We start from the raw sequence: 25,790 nt of genomic DNA, 5'->3' as shown, positions 1-25,790 counted from the left end.
GAGAGACAGCGTGAGCAGGGGAGGGTCAAAGAGAGAGGGAGTCACAGACTGAAACAGGCTCCAGGCTCTGAGCTGGCAGTCAGCACAGAGCCCAACACGGGGCTCGAACCCACGAACCGCAAGGTCATGACCTAAGCGAAAGTCGGACGCTTAACTGACTAAGCCACCCAGGCACCCCTCTAAGAGATATTTTTAAATGTATATGTCTACCATGTCAGTCTGCTGCTTACAATCCTACAATGGTACTCTATAAAACGCAGTGATCTATAAGGCTTGTGATACATGATCTCAAATATAGCTGCCAACATTTCCTCCCATCCCTCTGCATTCATGCTTTTCCTCCCAAAGGGAGGCGGGATCTATTTCTCCTTTTCTAGAAGCTGAGCTCCTCTTATGACTTACTTTGATCAATGGAACATAGGGGTAAGGATGTCATGTGATTTCTGGGCCAATCCGTAAGAAACGCTGCAGCTTCCACTTTTTGCTCTCTGCAGATACAGCTTATATGTAAAGAACCTAGGCTACTGAATACTGTGGGACCGTGTGTAAAGAAAAAGAGAAACCCAGCCAGCCAATGCCACACCAGCCAAAGCACCGGACATGTAAGTGAGGCTCCTGGATCCTCCTGACCCCGTGGAGCTGTGCCAGCCTGTGCCACATGGAGCAGAGATGAGCTGTCCCTAGTGCTGCCCAACTGAAGAATTGTGAGAAATAATCAATGGCTGTTGTTTTAGGGTATAATATTTGTGGTAGTTCATTATGGAGCATAGGGTAACTGAAAAGAAGGCCCTGCATGCCTTCTCTCCACTCTTAATACCTCTGGAGCTTTACTTTCTGCTTTCAATTCCCCATGAAGCCAGAGCTCCAGTCCTACATACAGAGCTACTTACACCTCAACAATGAGTCATGGTCTTCTTTGCTGGCATTCCTTTGCATGTGTTATTATTTCCAGAATGTTCCTCCTGCCATTATCAGTCTGACTCATATTCATCTTTTAAGATTTGGCTCATATGTTATCCCCTTTAATAAGTCTTAGCTGTCCTCTCTTCCCTGGGTTGCTTCTCCTTTATTTCTATATCCTGTATTATAATTACTGATTCTACTCCCCTTTTCCCTCTGCCAGAGAGTGAAGTCTATGTAATGTTCTTTACTGTATCTATAACTGGGCAATACCATTCAGAGGAAGTAGAAAATGAAGGGATTCAAAGACAGGGCAGAGATGGGCTTAGGCAACACTGAACAGTTTTGCTGAGTGAAAGCATGACAGAAAAGAAAGGCAGAGGTAAAGAGAAGTCCAGAAATAATTCAAAAGTTTCTAAGCCAACCTAAGAGATGTGTGATACCCACTAACAAAAATCATAAGGAGTTGGTTTTAGTAGAAAGATAACAAAAATCTTTGGTATATTAAATTTGAGCTGTCAGATGAGCTTCCAAATGGCCCAGCAATATTTGAAACGAGAGTTAAGAGTTGGATAAGGAGGTCAACCAGGAGATAATTATGCAGAAGTCATACGCCTAAAAGTGATGGGTGGCTAAAGTACTAGAAACGGATATTGCTAAGAGAATGGGAGAGAGAGTAAGAGGTCTAGGAAAAACCTTGGGGAATCCCCAGATTGGGGGTAAGGGAAAAGGAGAGGCACATCACTGGAGTCAAAAGTGGTTAGAAGGTTAAGGGGAAGACCTGGATAGTTCTTGTTATCAAGGAAACCAAGGGAGCAGAGACTTTCATGGAGGAGGTAGTTGTAATACTGAATGTTGCTTAGAGGACAGAGAGAATGCGTACTGGTAGATGTTTGTAGTCACTGCTAGCCTTTGAAAGACCAGTTTTGGCACAGCAGAGAGTAGCAGAGAAATACTGGTATTATGGAAAGGGAACAGAGAATTTCACAGAGGGAATAGTTAGCTGTGACTAAGTGGACAGGAAGTCCTAAGACATAAAAGTGGTGACTTTGAAGAATCAAAGAATTCTTTGAAGAAGTTTGATCTAGTCACCAACAAACACAATAATTATTATTAGAGTTAAAATAATAATGTATAAAATGATTTAAAACTTCATTTAGATTAGATTCATGATTATCCTCTCATTGGGTCACTCTTCATTACTTGCATAATAACTTACATCCTTAAGTGGAAGAGAAATGGGGGGGGGGCGGGTTACAACTAATGGATTGCTCCCAGTGCTGAGTGTGTCCACTAGAGAATACTGGATATGAAGCATGCCTCCTCGGGAAAAGAAAGTTAAAGACAGCCACAACATGGTAATTCCTACAGCTACTTAAATTATACCATGGTATTCAAAACTTTGGCAATATCCAGTGCCTTTCCTAAACAAAATCAAGCCACCAAAAGTAACTGATTACTTATGTAAGGAATCAAATTTTAGTCCTTCTGATGTATATACCAATATACTATAAAACAGCCTTCTACATGTACTCTATATGCAAAGATGAATGATACATAGTCCTTGTCATTGGCGAGCTACTAGCCAAGACTTTGGAGCTGAGTTCCTAAATAACTTAGTACAAAATGAGGCTGGTTATGATGAAATGACAATAATAATTCATATTTAATAAGTTCTCAGACTGTGCCAAGTCCTGAGCATTGGCTTCATATATACTACCTTATTTAATCCTCATAATAACCTTATAAGACTAGTACTACTTTCTGTATTTACTTCTTATAGAAATGTGCTGTCACAGGGCACATTTGGCCGGTATTAATCTACTTTTTATAGTTTTAAAAAAATTCAGTATTGATTACATTAGCATTTGAATTAATGACCTTTTAAATACAAAGGAACTGAAACAGTAGCCTCTTAATACAGAATAACTGGATGACCAAAATGTTTAGAAACCTGTTTTCTAAATATTTTGTACCTATCCACTGGCATATATCATTATACATTCACATTATATATTTCTACTAATTTATACTTTATAAATAATAGAAACAAATATGTAGATATTTAGATGTCTTATAGATACACACATGTATACTATAAATCAAATTAATAAGAATCATCTCAAAAAGAATTATTATCTAATAAATGCCAGATATAAAGGCCCTGGTAAAAAATGAAAATGGGGGGTCTTTTGTTTTAAAAGCTGGGAAAAATGTGATTATAGGTACACGCAAAGGTCTCTCACTCTCAACTTGTCTATTTTCTTGCTACTTTTTGACCCCTTTTCACCTATTTTTCCCAACCTCTAATCCCCACAGCTCTGACAATGACCAATCTGTTCTCTTTATCTATGTGCTTGTTTTTTTAATAGAAAAAAAATTCCACATATAAGAGAGATCATGCAGTGTTTGTCTTTCTCTGTTTGACTTATTTCATTTAGCATAATGCCCTTAAAATCCATTCTATGTTGTCACAAATGGCAAGAATTCATTCTTTTTTATGGCTAAATAATATGGCACACATCACAATATACACACCACAATTTTTGAATCCACCCATTCATTGATGCATTATGGTTGTTTCCATATCTTAGCTATTGTAAATAACACTGCAATGAATAGGAACATGAACATGGGGATACAGAAATATTTGCTAGTTAGTATTTTTATTTTCTCCAGATAAATATCTAAAAGTGGAATCACTGGATCATATGGTAGTTCTATTTTTTTTTTTTCTGGAAAACTTCCATACTCTTTTCTATAATGGCTACAGCAGTTTACATTCCAACTAATAGTGTACATGGATTTCCTTTTCTCCACGTCTTTGCCAACACTTATTTCTTGTCTTTTTAAAATAATAACCATTCTAACAGGTGTGAGGTGACACCTCATTGCAGTTTTTATTTGCATTTCCTTGATAATTAATGATGCTGAACATCTTTTCATGCACCTGTAGGGCATCTTTATGTCTTTGGAAAAGACAGTTTAAACTTGGATTGTTTATATTTTTGCCATTGAGTTTTATGAGTTCTTTATACATTTTGGATATTAGCCCCTTATCAGATATATGATTTGCAAATATTTTCTCCCATTTTGTAGGTTGTTTTTCATTCTGTTTATATTTTCTTTGCTGTGCAGAAGCTTTTTGGTATGATGTAGTCTCACTTCTTTTTGTTTTTACTGCTTCTGCTTTTGGAGTTAGATTGAAAAAACCATTACCAAAATCTTTGTCAAGAAGCTTTCCGGGGGTGCCTGGGTGGCTTAGTCGGTTAAGCGTCCGACTTTCGCTTAGGTCATGACCTTGAGGTTCGTGGGTTCGAGCCCCGCGTCGGGCTCTGTGCTGACTGCGAGCTCAGAGCCTGGAGCCTATTTCAGAGTCTGTGTCTCCCTCTCTCTCTCTGACCCTCCCCTGCTCACGCTGTCTCTCTCTCTCTCTCTCTCCTAGAAATAAATAAAAATATTTAAAAAAAAAAAAAAAAGAAGAAGCTTTCTGCCTGTGTTTTCCTCTAGGAGTTTTAGGTCTTATGTTCAATTCTTTAATGGATTTTGAGTTAATTTTTGTGTATGGTATAAGGTGGTGGTCAAGTTTCATTCTTTTGCATGTGGTTGTCCAGTCTTTCTCCACTGTATATTCTTGTCTCTTTTATTGTAAATTAACTGACTATATACGTGTTGGTTTATTTCTGGGCTTTCTATTCTGTTCAACTGATCCGTGTCTGCTTTTATGCCAACACTATACTGTATTAATCACTATAGCTTTGTAACAAAATTTGAAATCATGAATTTCAAATTCCTGGCGCCTCCAGCTTTGTTCTTTCTCAAGATTGCTTTAGTTATTGGTTTTGTTTTTATTTTTTTTTTGTGGCTCCATACAAATTTTAGAATTATTTGTTTTATTTCTTTGAAAAATGTCATTGAAATTTTGATAGGGAATGCACTGAATCTGTATATTGGCTTGGATAGTATGAACATCTTAACAGCACTGATTCTTTCAAACTATGAGCACAAAATAATCTTTCCTTTCATTTGTGCCTTCTTCAATTTTATTAATATTTTATACTTTTCAGTAGAGGTCTTCCACCTCCTTAGTTAAATTTATTCTAGGTATTTTATTGTTTTTGATGTCATTGTAAATGGGATTTTAAAAAATTCCTTTCTGATAGTTTACTGTTAGTATAAAGAAATGCAACATATTCTCGTGTATTGATTTTGTAGCCTGAAACATTACTGAATTCATTTATTAGTTGTAACAGTTTCTGATGTAGTTTTAAGTGTTTTCTATATATAATATCATGTCATCTGCAAATAGTGAAAATTTTACTTCTTTTCCTTTATTTCTTTTTCTTGTGTAATTACTCTAGCCAGGACTTCCAATAATAAAATAAAAGCGATGAGAGTTTAATGAAAGCATCGAGAGTAAGCATCCTTATCTTGTTCTTCAACTTGGGGATAGGCTTTTAGCTTTCCACTGTTGAGTATGATGTTAACTATAGGCTTGCCACATATGGCTTTTATTACGCTGAGGTATATTTTCTCTACAGCCACTTTGTTGAGGGTTTTATCATAAAAGAGTGCTGAATTTTGTCTAATGCTTTTTCTGTGTCTATTAAAATAATCATATGAGTTTTCTCTGTCATTGTGTTAATGTGGTATATCACACTGACTGATTAGCAGATGTTGAGCCCTCCCTGCATTTCTGGAATATATCCCACTTGATCATGGTGTATAATCCTTTGGATGTATTGTTGAATTTGGTTTGCTAACATTTTGTTGAGGATTTCTGCATCTATGTTCATCTGAGATATTGGCCTATAATTTTTTTTTTCTTTTGATGTCCTTGTCTGGTTTGGTATGAGGATAATACTGGCCTCATAAAATGACTTTGGAAGAGTTCCCTCTTCCTCTATTTTCTGGAAGAGCTTGAGCAGGGATTGGTTAAATTCTCCTTTGAATGCTTGATTGAATTTACCAGTGACACCATCTGGTTCTGGACTTTAGTTTGTTGGAAGGTTTTTGATTACTGATTCAATGTCCTTACTAGTAATTGGTCTGTCTAGATTTTCTTTTTCATCATGATTCAATCTTAGTAGGTTGTATGTTTCTAGGAATTTATCCAATTTTCTAGTCTGTCAAATTTGTTGGCATGTAATTATTCACAGCTATCTCTTATGATCCTTTGTATTTCTGTGGTATCAGCTATAAAAACTCTTTTGTGTCTAATTTTATTTAAGTTCTCTGTCTTTTTTTCTTCATGAGTATAACTTAAGGTTTGTCAATTTTGTATTCTCAAAGAACAAGTTCTTAGTTTCATTGATTTTCTCTATTGCCTTTTTGGTCTTCATTTCATTTATTTCTGTTCTAATCTTTATTTCCTTCAAGGTATAAAGGAGGTATAAAGTTACGTTGTTTATTTGAAACTTTTCTTTTTTGAAACAAGTTTTGAAATATTTTCCACAAAGTTTTTTGAAATAGGCACTTATTGCCATGAGCTTCCTTCTCAGAACAGCTTTTGCTTCATCTCACAAATTTTGATATAAATATTTCCGTTTTCATTTGGGTCAAGGTTTTTTTTAACTTTTTCTATTCCTTTGTTGATCCATTGGTTGTTCAGTAGCATCTTGTTTAGTTGCTACATATTTGTGAATTTTCCAGTTTTCTTGATATAAAAAATTTCTACTATTGTGGTCAGGAAGGATGCTTGATATGATTTCAATCTTCTTAAATTAATTAAAACTTGTTTTTGGCCTAACATATTATTTGTCCTATAAAATGTTCTATTTTTTTCCAGTTTATTTATTTTGAGAGAGAGAGTATGAGAGCGAGGGAGGGGCGTGCATGTGAGAGAGGTAGAGAGTCCCAAGCAGGCTCCATGCTCAGCACAAAGCCTGATGTGGGGCTCAATCCCACGACTGTGAGATCATGACCTGAGCTGATATCAAGAATCAGATGCTTAACCCCAGGTGCCCCATTCTCTTATTTTAATGTTTATTTACTTATTTTGAGAGAGAGCATGAGTTGGGGAGGGGCAGAGAGAAGGGGAGAGACAGAATCCCAAGCAAGCTCTGATGCTATCACCATAGAACCCGACTTGGGACTCAATCTTATGAACCTGGGAGATTTGAGATGAAATCAAGAGTCAGATGCTTAACCAACTGAGCCACTCAAGAAAATAGATACTCAATAATACAGAGTGAATAAGCATGTCTATGAGAGAACAAATATTTATAAACGAAAAGGGGCAAAATCCTAGAAGGTTTGAAAGATGGCTGCTTATCTTATCTTGAAAAACTACTAGTTTTGAAAGACAAAGCAAGCCTTGTTTTTACTGTATTTCATTTTCCAGTTAGACACTGAAATTAATAAGCTACTTCCTGTTGCCTTTCTGAACAAGCCTGGCGAGGTGCTATCTTGTAAAAATGATACTAAATATGGTGCTGGGTGGAATTCTGCACTGGGAACTGTTGGTTATTCATGCAATATATAGACTAACACACCAGATGCATTCTAACATAGGAAACATAGGCCCCATAATTTTAGCAGCAAAAATTGAAAGGAGACTATGATACACATTTTCATCTTCTTTGTTTATGCATTTAAAAGGACATCCTATCCACTTTAAATTCAGAATGACTAGACAATGAAAAATGCATGAGTCTCAGGAAAAATAGTGCTGCTGGAAGCTGAATATCTATTGTAATACAGCTTATATTCATAAAGACTGACATAACCATTACCACAAGCTCTTTATTCTGTTAAAGAAATAGACTTTAGAACCCTGTGAATAAACGTATTACAAATTAGGTATTCAAAATAATAAGATTTAAAATAAAACATGAACTGAATCTTGGTTTTTTTCCCTCAGTTATAAGAATACATTCTTTTAAAAGGGTATGAAGATTTTCAACATAGTGTTATATAATCATATTGCTTTGTAATTCTTTGGCATGAGAGTGAAACAATTATGTTATCATCTTGAATCAGAGCACATCAACCTTTCTGTAGAGACATCTTCATCTGATGGCTGTTCTCAGGCAAGCCATGTTAGATTTGGGTCAGCATATGAATTCAGATATGCAGACATAAAGAACACTTAGGTAAACTCCCTTGACTAGAAACAATTCCACTAGAACATGGGAGAAACGTGTGTTCTACTATGTTCTTTGAAAAGATTCATGTTTTAAGAAGTTAGGACATTGGCTTCCTAAAGTGCTTTGCTGAAAGATTTTATCACATTTAAATGTTAATTAGACTTATATGTAAGAAGATCATTAGGCAAGAATCAAAAACACATACCTACAGGTTTAACATTAATTGGGGTTTCTTTCCTTCATATTCTATATTCATGGGATTTAATCTATTCTCTGGTTCTATGGTAGCAGGCTTTGGTTTGGGTTTGTTTTGGCTTTTAAAGGAAACCAAGTAAGCCACAAAAGCCCTCCTAAACAATATTTCAGTGAATTTATGAGGCACTAAGTGTAGGAGACATTTGAAACTCTAGTATGAGTGGATGAGTCACAACTGTGCATGTAAATTGCACATTGTGTATCTAGAGAGGTGGCACAGAAGAGTGAAAAGGCACCAAATAGGGATTTAAGAAGCTCCTGGCTCTTCAGTTCCACTTATTAAGCTCCATAATCTTGGACATCTTCTACTTTGGGTTTTGGTTCCTTCATACAAAGTAAGCATATTGTAATTGGTGAGTGCTTAGACACGTCTTATGCTCTGCCTTCAAATCCTCTTTCTCTTACCCGTCTCCAAGGTCTCTAGTCACTTACTGTAGCTCCAGTGGTGGCTCCACTAACACTGCAGAAACTACAATCAACAATATGCGGGCACAGCCCGGTGGCCCAGTGCTTCATGCCCATTCTGTATATCTTGTGCCTTCGACCCTGGGGGTTCCACATGGATGCTCAGGGCCAGACCTTGTGGGGATCTGTTTGGTGCTCACTCATCAGCAACTGGGAAATACAGGGAAATTATTGCACTTGACCACTAGGAAACTACAGCAGACAGATAAGTTCTTCCTTCTTTCTCCCCTAGGCAGGATGTCCTGAAAAGCAGTCACTTCTTCAGGTTCTCTAAAGAGATCCTGCCTCACAAGATGCTCTGTATGGTACTCTGTGCTCTTGTATGGCCTCTCCCTCCATCCCTTCCTCATGCCTGCTCCCTATCTTTAAAAAAAGTGGCAGGCTATAAGTCTCTACATGCTGGGTTAATCAGGCTAAGATAATTAGCTTTAAATTTCCTTCTATTCCATAATTCTGACTTACATTTAGAAGATGCTGGTGTATAGTCATCAACTCTTTTTTAAAATGTTTATTTTTGAGGGAGAGAGAGATTCAGAGCATGAGTGGGGGAGGGGCAGAGAGAGCGGGAGACACAGAATGTGAAGCAGGATCCAGGCTCTGAGCTGTCAGCACGAGGGTGGGGGGGGTGGGGGGGTAGGTACAGGGGGAGCTCCAATTTACGAGTAACGAGATCATGACGTGAGCCAAAGCCAGACACTCAACCAATTGAGCCACCCAGGCGCCCCTATAGTCACCAACTCTTGAAATTAGTATCTTCAATCTTAAAGCCCACTCCTTTTGTGTATTTGATTAAACTCTTCAATAGCTGAGTTACCAGCAATGTTTGCTCATTTATTATGTGCAAACTCTGTGAGTTACAGGATCAGCCACTGAGAAATAAATCAGTCAGTAGCATTCACCTAGGCATGCTAAGTTCAGGTTATGAGAAAGGAATGCCTCCAAGAAGCTTACAGAGATATGGAACATACAAGTGAAATTATATGAATAGAACATAAAAATACATATATACTCAAGTAGGTTTATATAAAATTGCTTGAAGTCATTGGGATCACTTTAATCTTAAGTTAGACAGAGGAAATCTGGGTTTCATGGAGAGCATAGTTTTGAGTCTTTCTTTCTTTTGTTTGTTTGATTTAAATAATGGAAGAGATGGTAATTTGTTATTGAGAAATTGGCATGCTATTCCAGGAAAGAGAATGCTGTGTTGTCTCAGAAGCAGAGACTGACACACGGAAGTTAGGGCGACCAGTAAGAAGCATAAAAGCAGTGATGGATAAAAATGGGTAAGCAGCAGCAGAACCTACAACAGGGGATAGAGTTTTAATTCAGCAGGAATTCTTCTTTAGAATTTCTGAGCAAGAGAAGTGAAATAAGCTCCTGCCACAATGTCTCCAAATTTCTAGGCTCATTCAATTAGTTAGATTCAAATCTTGCTTTTATTATGGAGAAAAGTTTCATTAAGAGGCAAGATGACGAACCAAATCTCTTTGTGTAAGTGTGACATCCCGAAACTCCATTAGCTTCATAATACATCCACCTCTGACCTAAGCACACATCTGACTTACTTTAAAATTTTTTTTAAATGTTTATTTATTTATTTTTGAGAGAGAGAGAGTGAGACAGAGAGAGAGACAGAGAGAGAGAGACAGACAGACAGAGACAGAGACAAAGTGGAAGCAGGAGAGGGGCAGAGAAAGAGGGAGACATAGAATGTGAAGCAGGCTCCAGGCTCTGAGTTGTCAGCACAGAGCCTGATGCAGGGCTCCAACTCACAGCGTGCGAGATCTTGACCTGAGCTGGAGTCAGACGCCCAACCAATTGAGCCACCCGGGCGCCCCTAGGCATACACCTGACTTTCATCCTAAGGTTGCAAACCTACAGTCTCGTAATACTTGCTTCTTCAAATCATCAGCATGGCTTTCTATGTATCTTTCAATACTATTTGTTGACAGAAGAGTCTTTTAGTCCGCTGTCACTTGTTTTTCTTGTGATTATAGCTATCTTTCTAGTGATAGGAAGAAGGATTTCTCCAAAAGTATAAAGATTTTGATCATCTATTTACTAATAAGTAAGAAATACCAATTGAGGGTAATTAAACAATTATTATTACATTTAATGGAATTTTTAACAGTAATGGATTGATAACTTTAACATAACCCCCTACCAAATCTGTAAAAGTTATATTTATGTTATGATTGCTTAGTTTTTATTTGCTTGTTAAGATTGTGTCAGGTAATATCTTAAGGCACAATGTACACTTAGAAAGAAGCCCATCTTGGGGAACCTGTGTGGCTCATTTGGTTAAGCGTCCAACTTCAGCTCAGGTCATGATCTCACAGTTTGTGGGTTTGAGCCCCACAATAGGGGCAGTCTAGCTGACTGCCAGCTCAGAGCCTGGAGCCTGTTTCAGATTCTGTGTCTCCCTCTCTGACCCTCCCCAGCTCACGCTGTCTCTCTATCTCTCTCAGAAATAAATAAAACATTTAAAAAAATTTTTTAAAAAGAAAGAAGCCCATCTTTAATAAATGTACAAGCAGACTCATATTTGAGATTATCTTATTGACATTACAAATTTTAATTGATATTTTGTTTCATATGACTAGATTTCATTGTGTTTGTGTTTTGTTTTGCAGTGTGGCTGATGAAGAAAGGTCAGATTAAGAATAAGTGAAGTTTCCGGGCCCCAGGGTGTCTCAGTCAGTTAATCGAGCCCAACTCTTGATTTCAGCTCAAGTCATGATCTCAGAGTTGGTGAGATGGAGCCCTGTATTAGGCTAGATGCTGACACGGAACCTGCTTGGGAAACTCTCTCTCTTCCTCTCTCTGCCCCTCCCCCTACTCTTTCTCTCACATTCTCTCTTTCTCAAAGCAAATAAATATTTAATAAAAAGAATAAGAGAAAATTCAATTGAGTAAATTTTTTCTTGTTATTTACTTCTGGCAGAGTTGGGTATTATCTTTGACTCTGCGGTTTTATGTAAGAATCGGTTTTAAAACAATCTTCTTTGTGAAATTTAGTTAGTGATATAATCACCAGATCCTTGGCTAGACCCACATTAACTGAGTAAAGTCAGGGAGCTACCATTAAACCCCTCTGAAAGCAGAACATCCACTTCTCTGCCAAAGAATCTCGTATACCTTAAAAGAGTTGACCATCTGAAGGAGCCAGTCACAGAAGACCACATATTACTTAATTCCTTCCATATGAAATGTCCAGAATAGGCAAATCTACAGAGACAGGAAGTAGAGAGCTGGTTGCTTAGGGCTGGGAGGATGAGAAGATTGGGAGGTTCTACCAAGAGGGTATTGGGTTTCTTCTTGAGGTGATGAAATGTTCTAAAATTGACTGTGGTGTTTGTTACTTGCAAATATCTGTGCACTAAATACTGATATACTAAAAACCATTGAATTGTACACTTTAAGTGGATTGTACAGTATGTGAATTACATCTCAGTAAAGCTGTTATTAAAAAGAAAGAAAGAGGGTCGCCTGGGTGGCTCAGTCGGCTAAGCATCCAACTTTGGCTCAGGACATGATCTAATGGTTCGTGGGTTGGAGCCCCATGTTGGGCTCTGTGCTGACAGCTAGCTCAGAGCCTGGAGCCTGTTTTGGGTTCTGTGTCTCCCTCTCTCTCTGACCCTCCCCTGCTCATGCTGTCTCTCTCTCTCTCTCTCTCTCAGAAATAAAAAAAATCAATAAAAAGAAAGAAAGAGAAAGAAAAGCAGAAGTAAAATAGAAAAGAAAAAAGGATGAAGAAAAGAAAAATAAAATTATACAGCAGGTAAAGAAAAAGTTCAACCATTTTGTGTACAAATTGAGTGCACCAGGGGCAATTTATACAGTAAAATTTAGTCAAGCTTCATTACTTATTTTTTCCATGTATAAAATAAAGATTTTTTTCTTTTAAATAGAATATGAAGATAAAGTTTTCTTCCTGGATTCCAGGGAATCATTTTGTATTCTCCCTTGAGATGTGTACTCTCACTTTTATTGATTTAAAAGATAAGTTTTTAATTATTAGCTTGGAGAGTAAGAACCTTTGTCATCTTCCTCCAGAGAATCTGCCTGGTGTCATAAAATGAAAACCTGTTTTGAAAATGGATCTTGCTCTGCCACTAATCGCTGAGACTCATTCTGTTCATCTATAAAATGGGAATAATAATACATACCTCACAGGGCTATCATAAAAACTAAATGAGATCGTTTATGTAACTGTCTCTCTACTATAGTATCTGGCTCATGGTAAATGTTCAGAATAATAGCTCTTATTACCTTTTGGTACATTTTAGAAGTAGCATACTCTTATTGTCTTCTTAAATCTATAAGATTGCATTATGATACATTTAGAAGAAACTAGGGAAAGTATTGCTAGCATGCATCTCAAATTTATTTTCACAAGTTCTATCTAACACTTTTACTCCCCCAAATCCAAAATTTAAAGGAATCTTGAACTCTAGAAATTGGGAAGGAACACAAAAAAGAAATGAGGAACATTAAAGAGTCTTACATGACATGACTATTATGAAATTACCAGATCTTATTTTTAATAGGAATTTTGACTTGACCTTCTCACACTTGCTAACATCTTCTTGGAGAACAGAAAAGCAATGACGATATTTTTAGGCTGACTGTTACTGTTTTTTTTTTATGCATTTTTAAATGACTTTGACATTTTTCATTACAAAATGCTTTTAACTTTGCATTTTTAATTATGTTAGTGAACCCTGACACCGAATGGCAAAAATTTAGCTTTAAAACCTACTGAATAAATAAAAACAAAGAAAGTATACAAGTAGACTGGTGACTCACTTTCTTCTAAAATATTCATGTCAAATTCTATTATTTTGTCACATATTTACCAAATTTGTATGCATGCACTATAGTGAATTTGAAGTAGAGCAAATTGCGAAAGTTAGATTCCACTAAGTGCTGAACTTCTCTACACACAATTAAAACCTGCTTGAAAAATGTATAATCAACTGAGATCATCAATTATTCCTTTTACTTGGAAGAATGTACAGGGAACTCAGGATAAAAAGGTAGTGAAGCTAGGCTTCATTTTAGAAGACAAATATATCTGGCTTTTCCTTTCAAATCATAAAAGGATTCTCTGAGCGGAAGCCAGCTGATGTTTTTCTTTAACATTCTTTGCATTAAAGATGACTCCAGTTGCCCCTTTACAAGGATCTGACAATAAAATCTCAGTACCTCTGACAGACTGCCTTGGAAAACAACTCAAAATTATACAAAAATCCAATTTTTGCATCATGAGCCAGATAAAATTTACCCTAGAGGAAAAAGTTTTCTGTAAGAATCAAAACTGGATACTTACCATAATTAAATATTATGATGATTGAAAAGAAAATCAACCTGTTGAAATTTTTACTGTAAGAATGATTATAACAGAAAAAAAATATTTCATTGTCACTTTTGCTTCAGGATTAAAGGAAAAGGCAATTAGAAGGAAGGGGTGTCATTAAGTGAAAAATCCCAAAAGTTCTCTACTGCCTTTAAGATGGAAGAGAACAGAAAGATGTATGGGAGACAGAGGTCCTGAGACAGGGCAATCTAAGGAGGATTTTTATTTTTATTATTTTTAAATGTTCATTAATTTATTTTGAGAGAGGGAGACAGAGAGTAAGTAGGGGAGGGGCAGAGAGAGAAGGAGACAGGGAATCCCAAGCAGGCTCTGCACCGCCAGCAAGGAGCCCCACATGGGGCTCGAACTCACAAGCTGTGAGAGCATGACATGAGCCAAAATTAAGAATTGGACACTTAACCAACTGAACCATCCAGGCGCCCCCTAAGGAGGATTTTTAAACCCTGAGTGGAGGATGAGGACTGGTAAATAAACTGATGAATTTGTTAAAAGACAACTCAGATTGCTTCTTGAGGTACAAAATGTTCCAACTTTTTAAAAGCTACTAAGAATAAGCATTGTGGTAAAAACATCAAGCCAAACAAAAATATCAGGTGGATTACAAACTAAAGGCATCATAGTGATTTTTATTCTGAAAATGAGTATTCTCATTCAATTTACATTCTGTGTAAAAGAGACGGACAGTACAAATGGAGCCGCTGCTGACGCCATGACTGAATCCAATGTCTAGACCTCAAGTTGTGGGGACCTACTGGCACTTTCTTTAAGAATGAAGAAAAGAATAATGGAGGGTTGTTTTAGTAAACATAAACTGTATGCTCACCATTCTACTTGAGCAAATTTGTGAAATAATCTGTTAACATAACAGGGTGAATTCTGATATACCCAACCCGGTGCAACGCCATCCCTACAGTGGGAAAGGACAAGACCCAGTGCTTTAACTTTCCCCAGGGCCTCATCTGATCTGCCTTGTTAGAGCCACCCTTTCACAATGTGACTGCTGGGCAAAGTGGTCACTTACTAGTCACTGGTGGAAACCATTTACAAGCCACCTTTCCTTCCTTTTCTTTTATGTCAAGACTTGGGTAAATACAAGTAATTTCAGAGGTTTGACACATTTCACCTAGCTCACATCCTTACCTATTAAGGGCTGCAATGATATTTCTAAACTGTCCAAAACACAGAGGATATCCAGTGAGTGTTATGTGACAAAACACCAAAAAAAGAGAATGTGAAGATTTTGTCTTTCAGATTTAAAAAAGAAAAAAGGCCTCATTCAATGTTTTAAAGTTCTACCAAAAGGGTGCCTGGGTGGCTCAGTCAGTTGACAATCTGACGTCGGCTCAGGTCATGATCTCACCGTTCGTGCGTTAGAGCCCCGTCTTGGGCTCACGTGAGCACAGAGCCTGCTTTGGATCCTCTGTCCCCCACCCCCTCCCTCAAAAATAAATAAAACATTTTTTAAATAAAGAAAAAAGCTCCACCAAAGGGTAAATTAATAAAACTTCAAGAGCTGAAAAATAAACACTCCAATCTAATTCTAACAGTATCTTTTAGTAAAGGGACATTTTCTATCTACTAGCCCCCTCCACACTACCTAAGTTGTTGAAACTATCTAATGCTCAGTGCAGTGACATAGCCTGGAGACTGAGAATAATGCTAAGGCATCAGGACAGCTTTAGCATATTGGTAAACCAAGACAGAAATATTTATTTGAATATTTAGCATTTGGCCTTATTAGTGATCATTGTTATTACTGGGTAACAGTTATTGAGTGTTTACTATATGTTAAATGTTGGGCTAAGTGATTTCTTTCCATGTATTAACCTCACCTTCTACTTGTGAATGCTCCAGCTACAAGAAATTTGAGATCAAGAAAATATAGAGAAAAGACACTTGTTATCCCTCTTTGCTTCTTGAATCACAGAAGTATATAACCTTGGAGGGCTTCGGCTGTATTAAGCTGATCATGGCCACCAACAGTGCAAAGACAGTCCTACGGCTCTCCTTCTGGAAAATGAACTACTAAGTCAGCGTCCTTGCGTGGTGTTTATGTAGTACTCATGTGATACCAGTCCCCTTCAGATTGTGTTACTGAGACCAATAGTATCCCAGGGTGGCACAGCTATTCCTTAACAACAACCAGAAAGCAATTTTCAGACATGTTAGTATTTTGAAATATTACTAAAGAACAGCGTTTCAAACTCCATCCTTGGTTTTCCTGGCACTCTAAAGTTTTGTATGTTTCTTATTCCAGCTTTATTGAGGTATTACTGACAAGCAAAAAGTACATATAGTTAGGTTGTCCAATGTGATTGCTTAAAGGTATATATTGTGAGGATTTACTATACGTTTATATTGTGAAATGATTACCACAATCAACTTAATTAATAGATCCATCATCTCACAGTTACCACTCTCTGGTGTGTGTGGTGAGAACACTTAAGATCTACTCTTAGTGAATTTTAAGTATACAGTACAGTATTAACAACGATCACCATGCTATACATTAGATCCCAAGAACTTATTCATCTTGTAACTGAAAGTTACTGCTCTTTGGCTGGCATTTCCTCATCTCCTCTACCCTCCAGCTCTGGGCAACCACTGTTCTACTCTCAGGTTCTCTGGGTTCAGCCTTTTTAGATCAAATGGCAAAATAAGTTTATCTTTTTATGGCTGAGTAATATCCCATTGTATATAAACACACACAACACATCTGCTTTAAGCATCCACCCACTGATAGACACTTAGGTTGTTTCCATAATGTGGCTACCGTGAATAATGTTGCAATGAACGTGAGAGTGCAGATACCTCTTTAAGATACTGATTTTATTTCCTTTGGATATGCATCCAGAAGTGGGATTGCTGAATTATGTGGTAGTTCTGTTTTCAATTTTTTGAGGAATCTTCACAGTTTCCTGTAGCAGCCACACCAGTTACATTCCCATCAATAGTGTACGAGGGTTCCCTTTTCTTCACATCCTTGCCAACAGTTGCTACTTCTTGTCTTTCTGATGACAGAAATCCTAACAGGTGTGAGGCTATGTCTCATTGTGCTTTTGATAGGTATTTCCCCGGTGATTAGTGATGTCAAGCAGCTTTTCATATACCTGTTGGCCATCTATATGTTTACTTTCAAAAAATATCTATTCAGGTCTTTGCTCAATAAAAAAATCACATATTTTTACTATGGAGTTCATTATATATCTTGGATACTAGCACCTTTTATCAGATATATGGTTTGCAAATATTTCCTCCTATTCTGTAGTTTGCCTTTTCATTTTGTTGTTTCCTTTGCGACACAGAAACTTTTTAGTTTGATGTAATCCTACTTGTGTATTTTTGTCTTTGTCACCTGTGCTTTTGGATTGACAATTTAAAGTTTTAAAAGTGACTGTGAAGGTGATCTGAATAGAGTCTGAATATCATTTCTTTTCCTGCATTGATTCATTTATGTATGTTTGTCTGATGGGAAATAAGGGAAGGGCCAAAAAGATATCTTTTTTTGGAAATACAGGTAAACTGATACCTGAAGTCCCTGTCTCACCAGCAAACACTGCCAAAGAGATTAAATTCAAATGAGTTATACGTGGCAAGCATAATAATGTACACATTTTGTTTCCCTTAGTGCTCCTGAGGACCAATTAGTTTATGCATGAAGTGGATTATTTTGGATAGAATACTGCAGGACCAAATAATTCCACTGCATCTTTAAAGTAAAAATAGCAAATAAAATGAATCAAGGTACAACATGTAATATGATGTATGCATTCTGCTGAATTTAATTGAGTTCTAATTAAATTCCTTGGAGCAAGATAAATTAGCTTATTTTTCAAGCACAGTTTAGAACTTCATCTAATGAAGTTTTATGAGTGAAAAAGGCAGAATGGGTTTTGTTTAATGACTTGGTTGCTGATACCTCATCTTGGAGTGAATAAGAGGTCAGACAGACCTTGGGTCATTTCTTCCTTGAGTGAGACAGATATTCCGTTAACTTCAGAAAGACTGGCAAAAATGAGCCTAAGATTTTCTTTACACTGATACAAAAATAATTTATTGAGGCACTTAGTTATGTGGCTTTCCCTTTGTATTTTTTTTTCCTCTTAGGTTTTGAGTTCTCGAGCATCAGAACAGTTTTTATTAAGAAGGAAAACAGAAGGCTAAAACGAATGTTCCTTTTGTTTCTCATTCCATGGAGGGGATTGGGTTAGGGGTAGGAAAGTCAGATATCAGCTAGAGGGAGGAGGGCACAGAAGTATCAGGTTGAGGGAAGATTTCTCAAGACTAGGGCAGGTTCTACAAGTGAAAGAGATCGAGACCCAACCCTTCATGCCACTCCAGGGAGGGGAAGATTGCAGACTTCAAGGTGGAATGCTTTGATAGACCACTTAGGTAAGCTGTACCCCAGGAACCAGGGTTCCTAGCTTGTAGGGATTTCTGTGCCCAAGGATGACATAAAACCCATTAAGCTTCTGGATTCCAAGGGACAGTACAGGCTTGAAAAGTATGTATACGGGGAGTCTAGTGTGTTTTGATATGCATAAGACCCTGAGTCATTCGTTTGGTCCTTAAGGAATGGGTGGGGCTAGAAGAAGTAGAATGGAAGGGTCTGGGGTAAATTGGGAGTGGGGAAAGGGAACACCTCCCCAAATGGCTGAGAATTACCTCTGAGTCCAAGCCAAGAGAACACAAAGGCAGATTTAAGTTGTTTTGTGGAAATTTGGAACAGAAGGTATCTCTTCCACTCTTGAAGAAGTTCACTTCCATTTTGTTAGCTAAGAAGTCATTCATGAGTAAAGCATCTTGCTTCCCCTCAAATCTTCTTTTTTCCTACTCCTTTGGAAAATGCTTAGAATTTTTTTACAGACAAGGATTACAGTTTCCTTGACTTGGGGGGAGGGTGGTGAGTGAAGTCTGAAGGGATGGGGTAGGGGCCAAAAGGAAAGGTTTGCAAAGTGAAAGTGTACTGAAATGATGCGCTAAAGGATAAATGAAATAGACAAGATATCATGTGTCATAATATCTAGAAAAATAGAGGTATTCATATGACAATTGCTAACTTTTCTAAAACAAAGACATATAAAATCAAAGAGGACTAGGTTAAGAAACTGCAAAAGCTACCGAGCCATGAATGAATTGAGAGTATCGAGTCCACATTCCAGTTCCACAGCCAGTCTGAGGAAGGTGAGAAATGAGGCCTTTTGAAGAACAGAATATGACGGCTGCTGTGATACATACTTCACAAAATGTTTTCTTATGAAATGTTCTCTTCTGTGCATTCCTGGTGCTGTCTGAGATATATCCATGAGGGACATAAGAGGCCCCAGGTATCTTATTAACTCACCTTTTCATGTTTGGCACATAAACTTTTGGTTCAGTTGATAATCCCAGAACACATCTGCAAGCATTTTCACATTTCATATTTATGGAAATATTTATTGCAAGTATATGTCCTGAAGTGGAGCAAGACTTCTGAACTGCTTTAGGAGCTTTTAAGAGCAAAAAGGGAGAGGTGGGAGCAGATGGGTTAATGAGGGAGAAACAAGGCTCCACCCTCTACTAGTGTAAAAATTCCTGCAAGATATAAATACTGTGATTCACGTCTAATAAAATTAGAACCTAAAAGAAAAAAAATGTTTTACTCCCACCAAGGCATGCAGGTTAGTACAGAGACCAAAAAATTCCAAATAAAGGCACTTAAAAAAACCAGAAGGTATGTTTTAATTAGTTAGGTTAAATGTTTCAGCACTATGGGGACAATTCTATGTCTACATCTTCAAAGATGGAGTAGATACAGGCAGAACAGTGTGTTTAATGTATTAATTAACTACAGATTGCAGGCAAGACAATGGTAGGAAAACATCTGAAATCTTTACAATTATTCTAAGGTGAATGTAGACCATTGTTAACATCAAGAGAACTATTTTTAAAAATGCCAATTTATAGTATAGTACGGCCAGCTGAGGTCAGACAATGAGAAAAGATACTACATGCTCACAGTGGAGCATAATGGGGAAAGTATTGTAAGACAGTCTTTTGGGGGTCCTGGGTGGCACAGTCAGTTAAACAACTGACTCTTGGTCTCAGCTCAGGTCATGATCTCATGGTTCATGAGTTCGAGCCCCATGTCAGACTCCATGCTAGCAGTGTGGTACCTACTTTGGATTCTCTCTCTCCCTTTCTCTGCCTCTTTCCCACTCATCTCTCTCTCCCTTCCCCTCCCGCCACTACCTCAGAATAAATGAAGACACATTAAAAAAAAGAAAAAGACAGACTGTCTTTCCATTGTAGTGCTTGTTTGTCACTGCCAACCCCCAAAGTCACATGATGTGGAAAACCTAAAGATTTCTGTGCCCTAGTTTTCCCTAAAGCCCAGTGCATGGAGTGAGAACCCAGTCAACACAGTTTTTTACAGGATCTCTGGCAGAAGTGAATATCTGACTTCTGGGCCTTTGAGGAATATGCGATTGAAGATCCTCCCATCCCCCAATTAAGAATGTTTGGAAACTAGCAAGTGTTAACTCTGTGTGCACGCAGAGACAGATGCTGAAAGCCAACTGGACTGTGGAGCAAGTGGGAGGTTCAGGGGACCTGCAGAGCAGGGAAGCCAGATGAAGGGCCTGGGCAGGGTCCTACATGACAACCAGCACAGATGGCAGGTACCCTCCATCCCAATGCTTCCAAAGGTGGAGATTTCACAACGCTTCAAACCTCCCCTTTATTTTAGATGCATCTTTTGTTAAACAACACAAATAATGTTTCTGCTGTAGAAACATAATATAGAGTTCAAGTGGCATTGAAAGTTTTTCAATGAAATTTTAGAGAGAATCCTATGATTGACAAAGAACTTATAACCTGAAGAATAATTCTGAAGGACAGAAGGATTATGAACTTCTTAGTTTATTAGCATGTTCGTTATTAAGAGCCATACTTGAAGTTTGACTATTGTTGAGTTTTAATGATTCTTTGATACACTTGTGTCCCAAGTAGCCTCATACAGTAAAGATGAAGGTGTGTGGCAGGAAGCTTTCAAAATGCCTAGTGCGGTCCATAGCTATTTCAGAAATAAACATCATAAAAAAGATGGAAATTGTTTACTCACAAGCCCATGGAGAGATGACGTTCTTGTTCTTAATTTCTACCTAACTGACCTTCTTCGTTTACTGATTTAGCCTTTGTAAAACCTCTGTTAAGAAGCAAGCTTTCCAGTTTTGTCCTTCATTTTGACAGAACAGAAAGTCAACACTCATATTTTAACCCCTGGTTTGACAATATGAAAGACAAAACTCAAAAAAGAAAAAGAAGGAGGAATAGGAAGGGGAGCATAAGGAGGAAGAAGAGAAGGAAGAGGAAGAAGATACTGACGTTCACTTCCTCTGCTTTATGGAGGGAAGTGACTAGCAGGTCTCTAAAGCCATATAGTTCACTTATAAACCTCTATCCAGGTATCAAGGATCTTCTTTCACCTGTCATTAGATTCTTCTAGTCCCTCCCGCCACATCCCAGGAGAGGTCTGTCTCACAGCATCACACAATGAAAGCAGAGACTAACACAGAGTGGATGTTGCTGTCCACATTAGGTCACCTCTGCCTAAGTCTCTGCCTTAAATTCACCTTGGGATTCTATTTATTAAACTCTGCCTCATGTATGGCATCATTCTGGGACTTGGCACTATTTACTGACCTACTTTCATCAACTACCCGCCCCTGTGACCAGCTCTTTTGTGGACCAACACATTACTGGCTCTCATGTTCCTAGAATGCTGAATCAGAGCTGGAGGCAGCCAACAACATTTATAATTCCATCTCCAACTGGACTTGACAGATGATGAAATAAACATCCTAAAGGCAGGGAAGAGACTTTCATAGTAAGTAATGATATAACAGACTATAAGATGCAACCCAACTGCTTTCCTCTCTGAAGCAAGACCTTGACTTTGTCTAACACTGTGTTCTTCTCTAAGGACCAGCACTCACCTTAAGCATTTTGCTTCTGAATATGGCATCAAGGCCAGTCCTGCACAGGCACTCTCTTCTTCTTCTGGTGATGCTGTAATCTATTCCTTTTTCTGAATTACCCTTATTAGCTTCAGATTTCATAAGGATCTGAACTTTCAAAATTGAGTCATGGTTCATCTTCCAGGAAGGAGATAGATAGATGGAGACATTCACATTAAGACTGGCCTGATGGTCTCAGAGACATTAGGTGGAAAAGGTAACAAGATGCAAGGAAAAGATGGGCCAGAATCAACCAAGAAGGCTCAGAAACAAACAAACAAACAAACAAAAAACCAGAACAGAATAAAACAAGAAGGTTTGCTATGGACAGAAAGGCCAATACTTCCAAAAAACAGAGCACTAAATCATTCAAGCTGACCATGCCATGCAGCTACTGGGCATCCAGTGAGTGCCCATTACAAGGCCCTAGGTACAGAGGCTGTGACAAGGGAGGTCAGGGCAGATGTATTAGGTTACTTCTAGAAGTTAAGCGGTCCATCAATAAATTGAAGAATCCATTACTTTTCATATTTAAAAAGTCTATAAGCAGCAACAACAATAATAAAATAGTGTCCTGGATCTCTGCATTACAACAGGGAAAAGGGAAAAAAGTCACAACTATTTTTCCTTGAGAATTAGAGTCTGTTTTCTGTAAATTTAACTCCAAAATGGAAATCAAGAGAAAATGTTCTTCCCTCTGGTAATTCTGCACATTGAAATATTTCTTTACAGTGAAAATTGGCCTATTTTATTCTATTAATATGATTAACCTTTCTATAAACTAGTTCTAGGTGGAAATTCATTTTTTTTCTAGCCTGAAATGTTGCCATTTATGCATCTAAAAACTAGTTTTAGTGGAAATAAGTGACATATTTTTTAGAACCTAAAAATAGCTCTGCCACTTAATTCTGGAAGAAAAAAAAAACCCTAAATCAAGGCAACAGTGTTCTGCTCAGCATTCACAGCGCTAGAAATGTGTGCTTTTGCAGCTAGGTTTCATTCTTTATTCTTCCCTTTCATTCACCTTTTTTCTTTAACATCAGCAAGGTCCCATCTGAAAACTCTATGGACCAGATCCCTCTCTTGGATCCAGGGGCAAATCACAGATCATTAATTCTAGGAGAGCATCATTTCTAGTGTAATGAAGAGCTCTCTTGTTCAGATAAATCACATACCTCCTGGATCTGTCCTTTCCAGAGACTCAGGTCCATTCCAGTTATATTTCTTACCCAGATGCAACATCCAGGGAAGGATATGGAGTCATATGTCAACTTCTTTCTTCCTTCCACTGGAAGAACCATATTCAAGAGCCTCCACTAAAAAGACCCAATACCTCCTCTTGGCCCTTCCTTTCCTATTCCCATGCCTTCCTCTAGAAAGAGTGTGGGCTCCTGTGGTGTCTTGACCACTTAAAAAGTCCTGATAACCCTATTGATAGTGCAAGGAGATGGTGAGTTAATATCTTACCTCCTCTGCATTTCAGAAGATGGTAAAGGTAGTGGGGCAAAACTTAATTTTAAAAATAGTGATAATAGCAGGATTAGATAATTTAGTGGAAGATATATTTAAGGATATAACCTGCTAGTTATTGGTCAAATCACACCCTATAGGCAAATATCTTGGGGTGTCTACGATGATGTGCCACAAATAAGAGAATAAAAGGTCTCTACTCAATCATTCTTCACTGAGAAAAATAAGTCATTTTGGAATATCAGGTCTTATCATGTAGTGACAATAATAAAACTCATCATTATTACTAACATTTTTTAAGCACTTACTGTATGCCAGGAACTCTAAGGCTTTAAATGGATTAATCCTACAACAACCCCATGACCTAAGTCTTTTCATTATCTCCATTTGACAGATGACAAAACAGTGGCACAACGTGATTAAGTAACTGGCCCATGATCACACAGCTAGCAAGTGATAGAAATGTAATTCATGCCCAACTTAATTCCGCTTTCTGAAATCTCAGCCACAAACTATATGGACATTGCCAGACAACCACAGATATATACACCCCATTCATGTGCACAAACACATGTTATGCTGCTTTATTTTCATCACTACTTTCATTTTACTTCATTTTCTTTCTCATATATTTCCCCCCACTAAGTCTTCACTGTTAGAATTTTTATATCACTCTGATCCAAAGGCTATGAAGTGATGTGATATGGGCTGGGTGGGCTGGGGAAAAAGAAAGGTGTGATCTTTCTTAAAGACCTGGATCTATCTGCTTGTGTTTCTTGAAATAACAACTTGTGGGGGCGCTTGGGTGGCTCAGTCAGTTAGGGTCGGACTTTGGCTCAGGTCATGATCTCACAGTTTGTGAGTTCGAGCCCTGTGTCTGGCTCTGTGTTGCCAGCTCAGAGCCTGGAAACCGTGTCAGATTCTGTGTGTGTGTCTCTCTCTGCCCCTCCCTCGCTTGCATTCTCTCTCTCTCTCTCTCACTCTCCTTCTCTCATTCTCTCTTAAAAATAAAGTATTTACAAAAATTAAAAACATAAACAACTTATGAAGACTACGGTTCATCCCTTAAGTTATTTACTAAATCTATATATCCATTTCTTGAGGTCCTTACAAAATAGTAGTATAAAGCATGGATTATATATCTGCACAGAGTTCTCTTAATAAAAGACTTAATCATATTTATGTGGTGTTACTTATTTCTAGAAAAGTTCAAGAAAAAATCAAACATTGATCTTTTAGCAACAAAAGGAAGTAATTCATCAGTAGAGTGACATACATTACTTACATCAGTATATATTTATATATTTACATATGTATATGTGTGTAGATATTATAAATAGAGTATAATAGTATGACAAAATAATGTAATAGAAAATAATATAAGAAATATAGAGTGAATTTACCAGTCCTTGAAGATCAAATGCAAAATTTGGAGTTATTACATCAGTATGCAAAATTTTCACCAACTTATTAAAGTAGAAAAGGTGAGAACACCCATGTTTAAAAGATGGGCACAACATCTCCTACATTACTGATAGCAGGATCTATAAGGATACAATACTATTCTTATTCTTTGACACTTCCAGTAATCTTCTATCTGAGAATTTATTATAAGGAAGTCATCCAAAAGATGGAAAAACTAGACTTGCATCACAATTATTATTCATAATGACAAAAACTTGGAAATGACCTAAATGTTATTATAACTTAATGGTTCATTAAGTTACAGTGCATCAACTTGAGTGAATAGAAGGCAGCAATTTCCTATCATTGACAAAAGATAGAGATATAAAACGCTTAAAATATAATGCCAAGTGAAAAACACTATAAAAAAAATTGCTTCTGCGATCTGACCATAATTGCATAAAATTACTTTGTGCATATTGACGAAGTTTTTCCTTTGTTTTCTTTCAGTGTATGTTACAACTTGGATAGATCAATAAAAAAATTCTATTGAATCTATCCTCCCCTATTAAGCTAATCACTGAGTAACTTGAAATTGCAGGAAGCTGGGGAGCCTGGGTGGCTCAGTTGGTTAAGCATCCGACTTCAGCTCAGGTCATGATCTCACTGTTCGTGGGTTCCAGCCCCGCGTAGGGCTCTGTGCTGACAGCTAGCTCAGAGCCTGGAGCCTGCTTCAGATTTTGTATCTCCCTCTCTCTCTGACCCTCCCCTGCTCACACTGTCTCTCTCTCTCTCAGAAATAAATAAAAAACATTTAAAAAATTTAAAGTA

The 25,790-nt window shown here is 37.5% G+C and overlaps 1 protein-coding gene across 1 annotated transcript in view; it reads right to left on the bottom strand.

The window, feature by feature from the left end:
• Window positions 1-22,223, bottom strand: part of SLC35F1 (solute carrier family 35 member F1) — a 180,704-nt gene extending 158,481 nt beyond the window's left edge. The window contains exon 1 of the mRNA XM_039246030.1: window positions 22,065-22,223. Within this exon, the coding sequence (XP_039101961.1) occupies window positions 22,065-22,223 (159 nt within the window). The remainder of the gene's footprint in view (window positions 1-22,064) is intronic.
• Between the last annotated feature and the right edge of the window lie 3,567 nt (window positions 22,224-25,790).

The sequence above is a fragment of the Hyaena hyaena genome, unplaced genomic scaffold (genome assembly GCF_003009895.1).
Source record: "Hyaena hyaena isolate Hyena2069 unplaced genomic scaffold, ASM300989v1 scaffold_279, whole genome shotgun sequence".
In the NCBI taxonomy this organism is placed as follows: domain Eukaryota; kingdom Metazoa; phylum Chordata; class Mammalia; order Carnivora; family Hyaenidae; genus Hyaena; species Hyaena hyaena.
The sequence above is the reverse complement of the archived record's forward strand: the minus strand, read 5'-3'. Positions and strand labels throughout refer to the sequence as shown.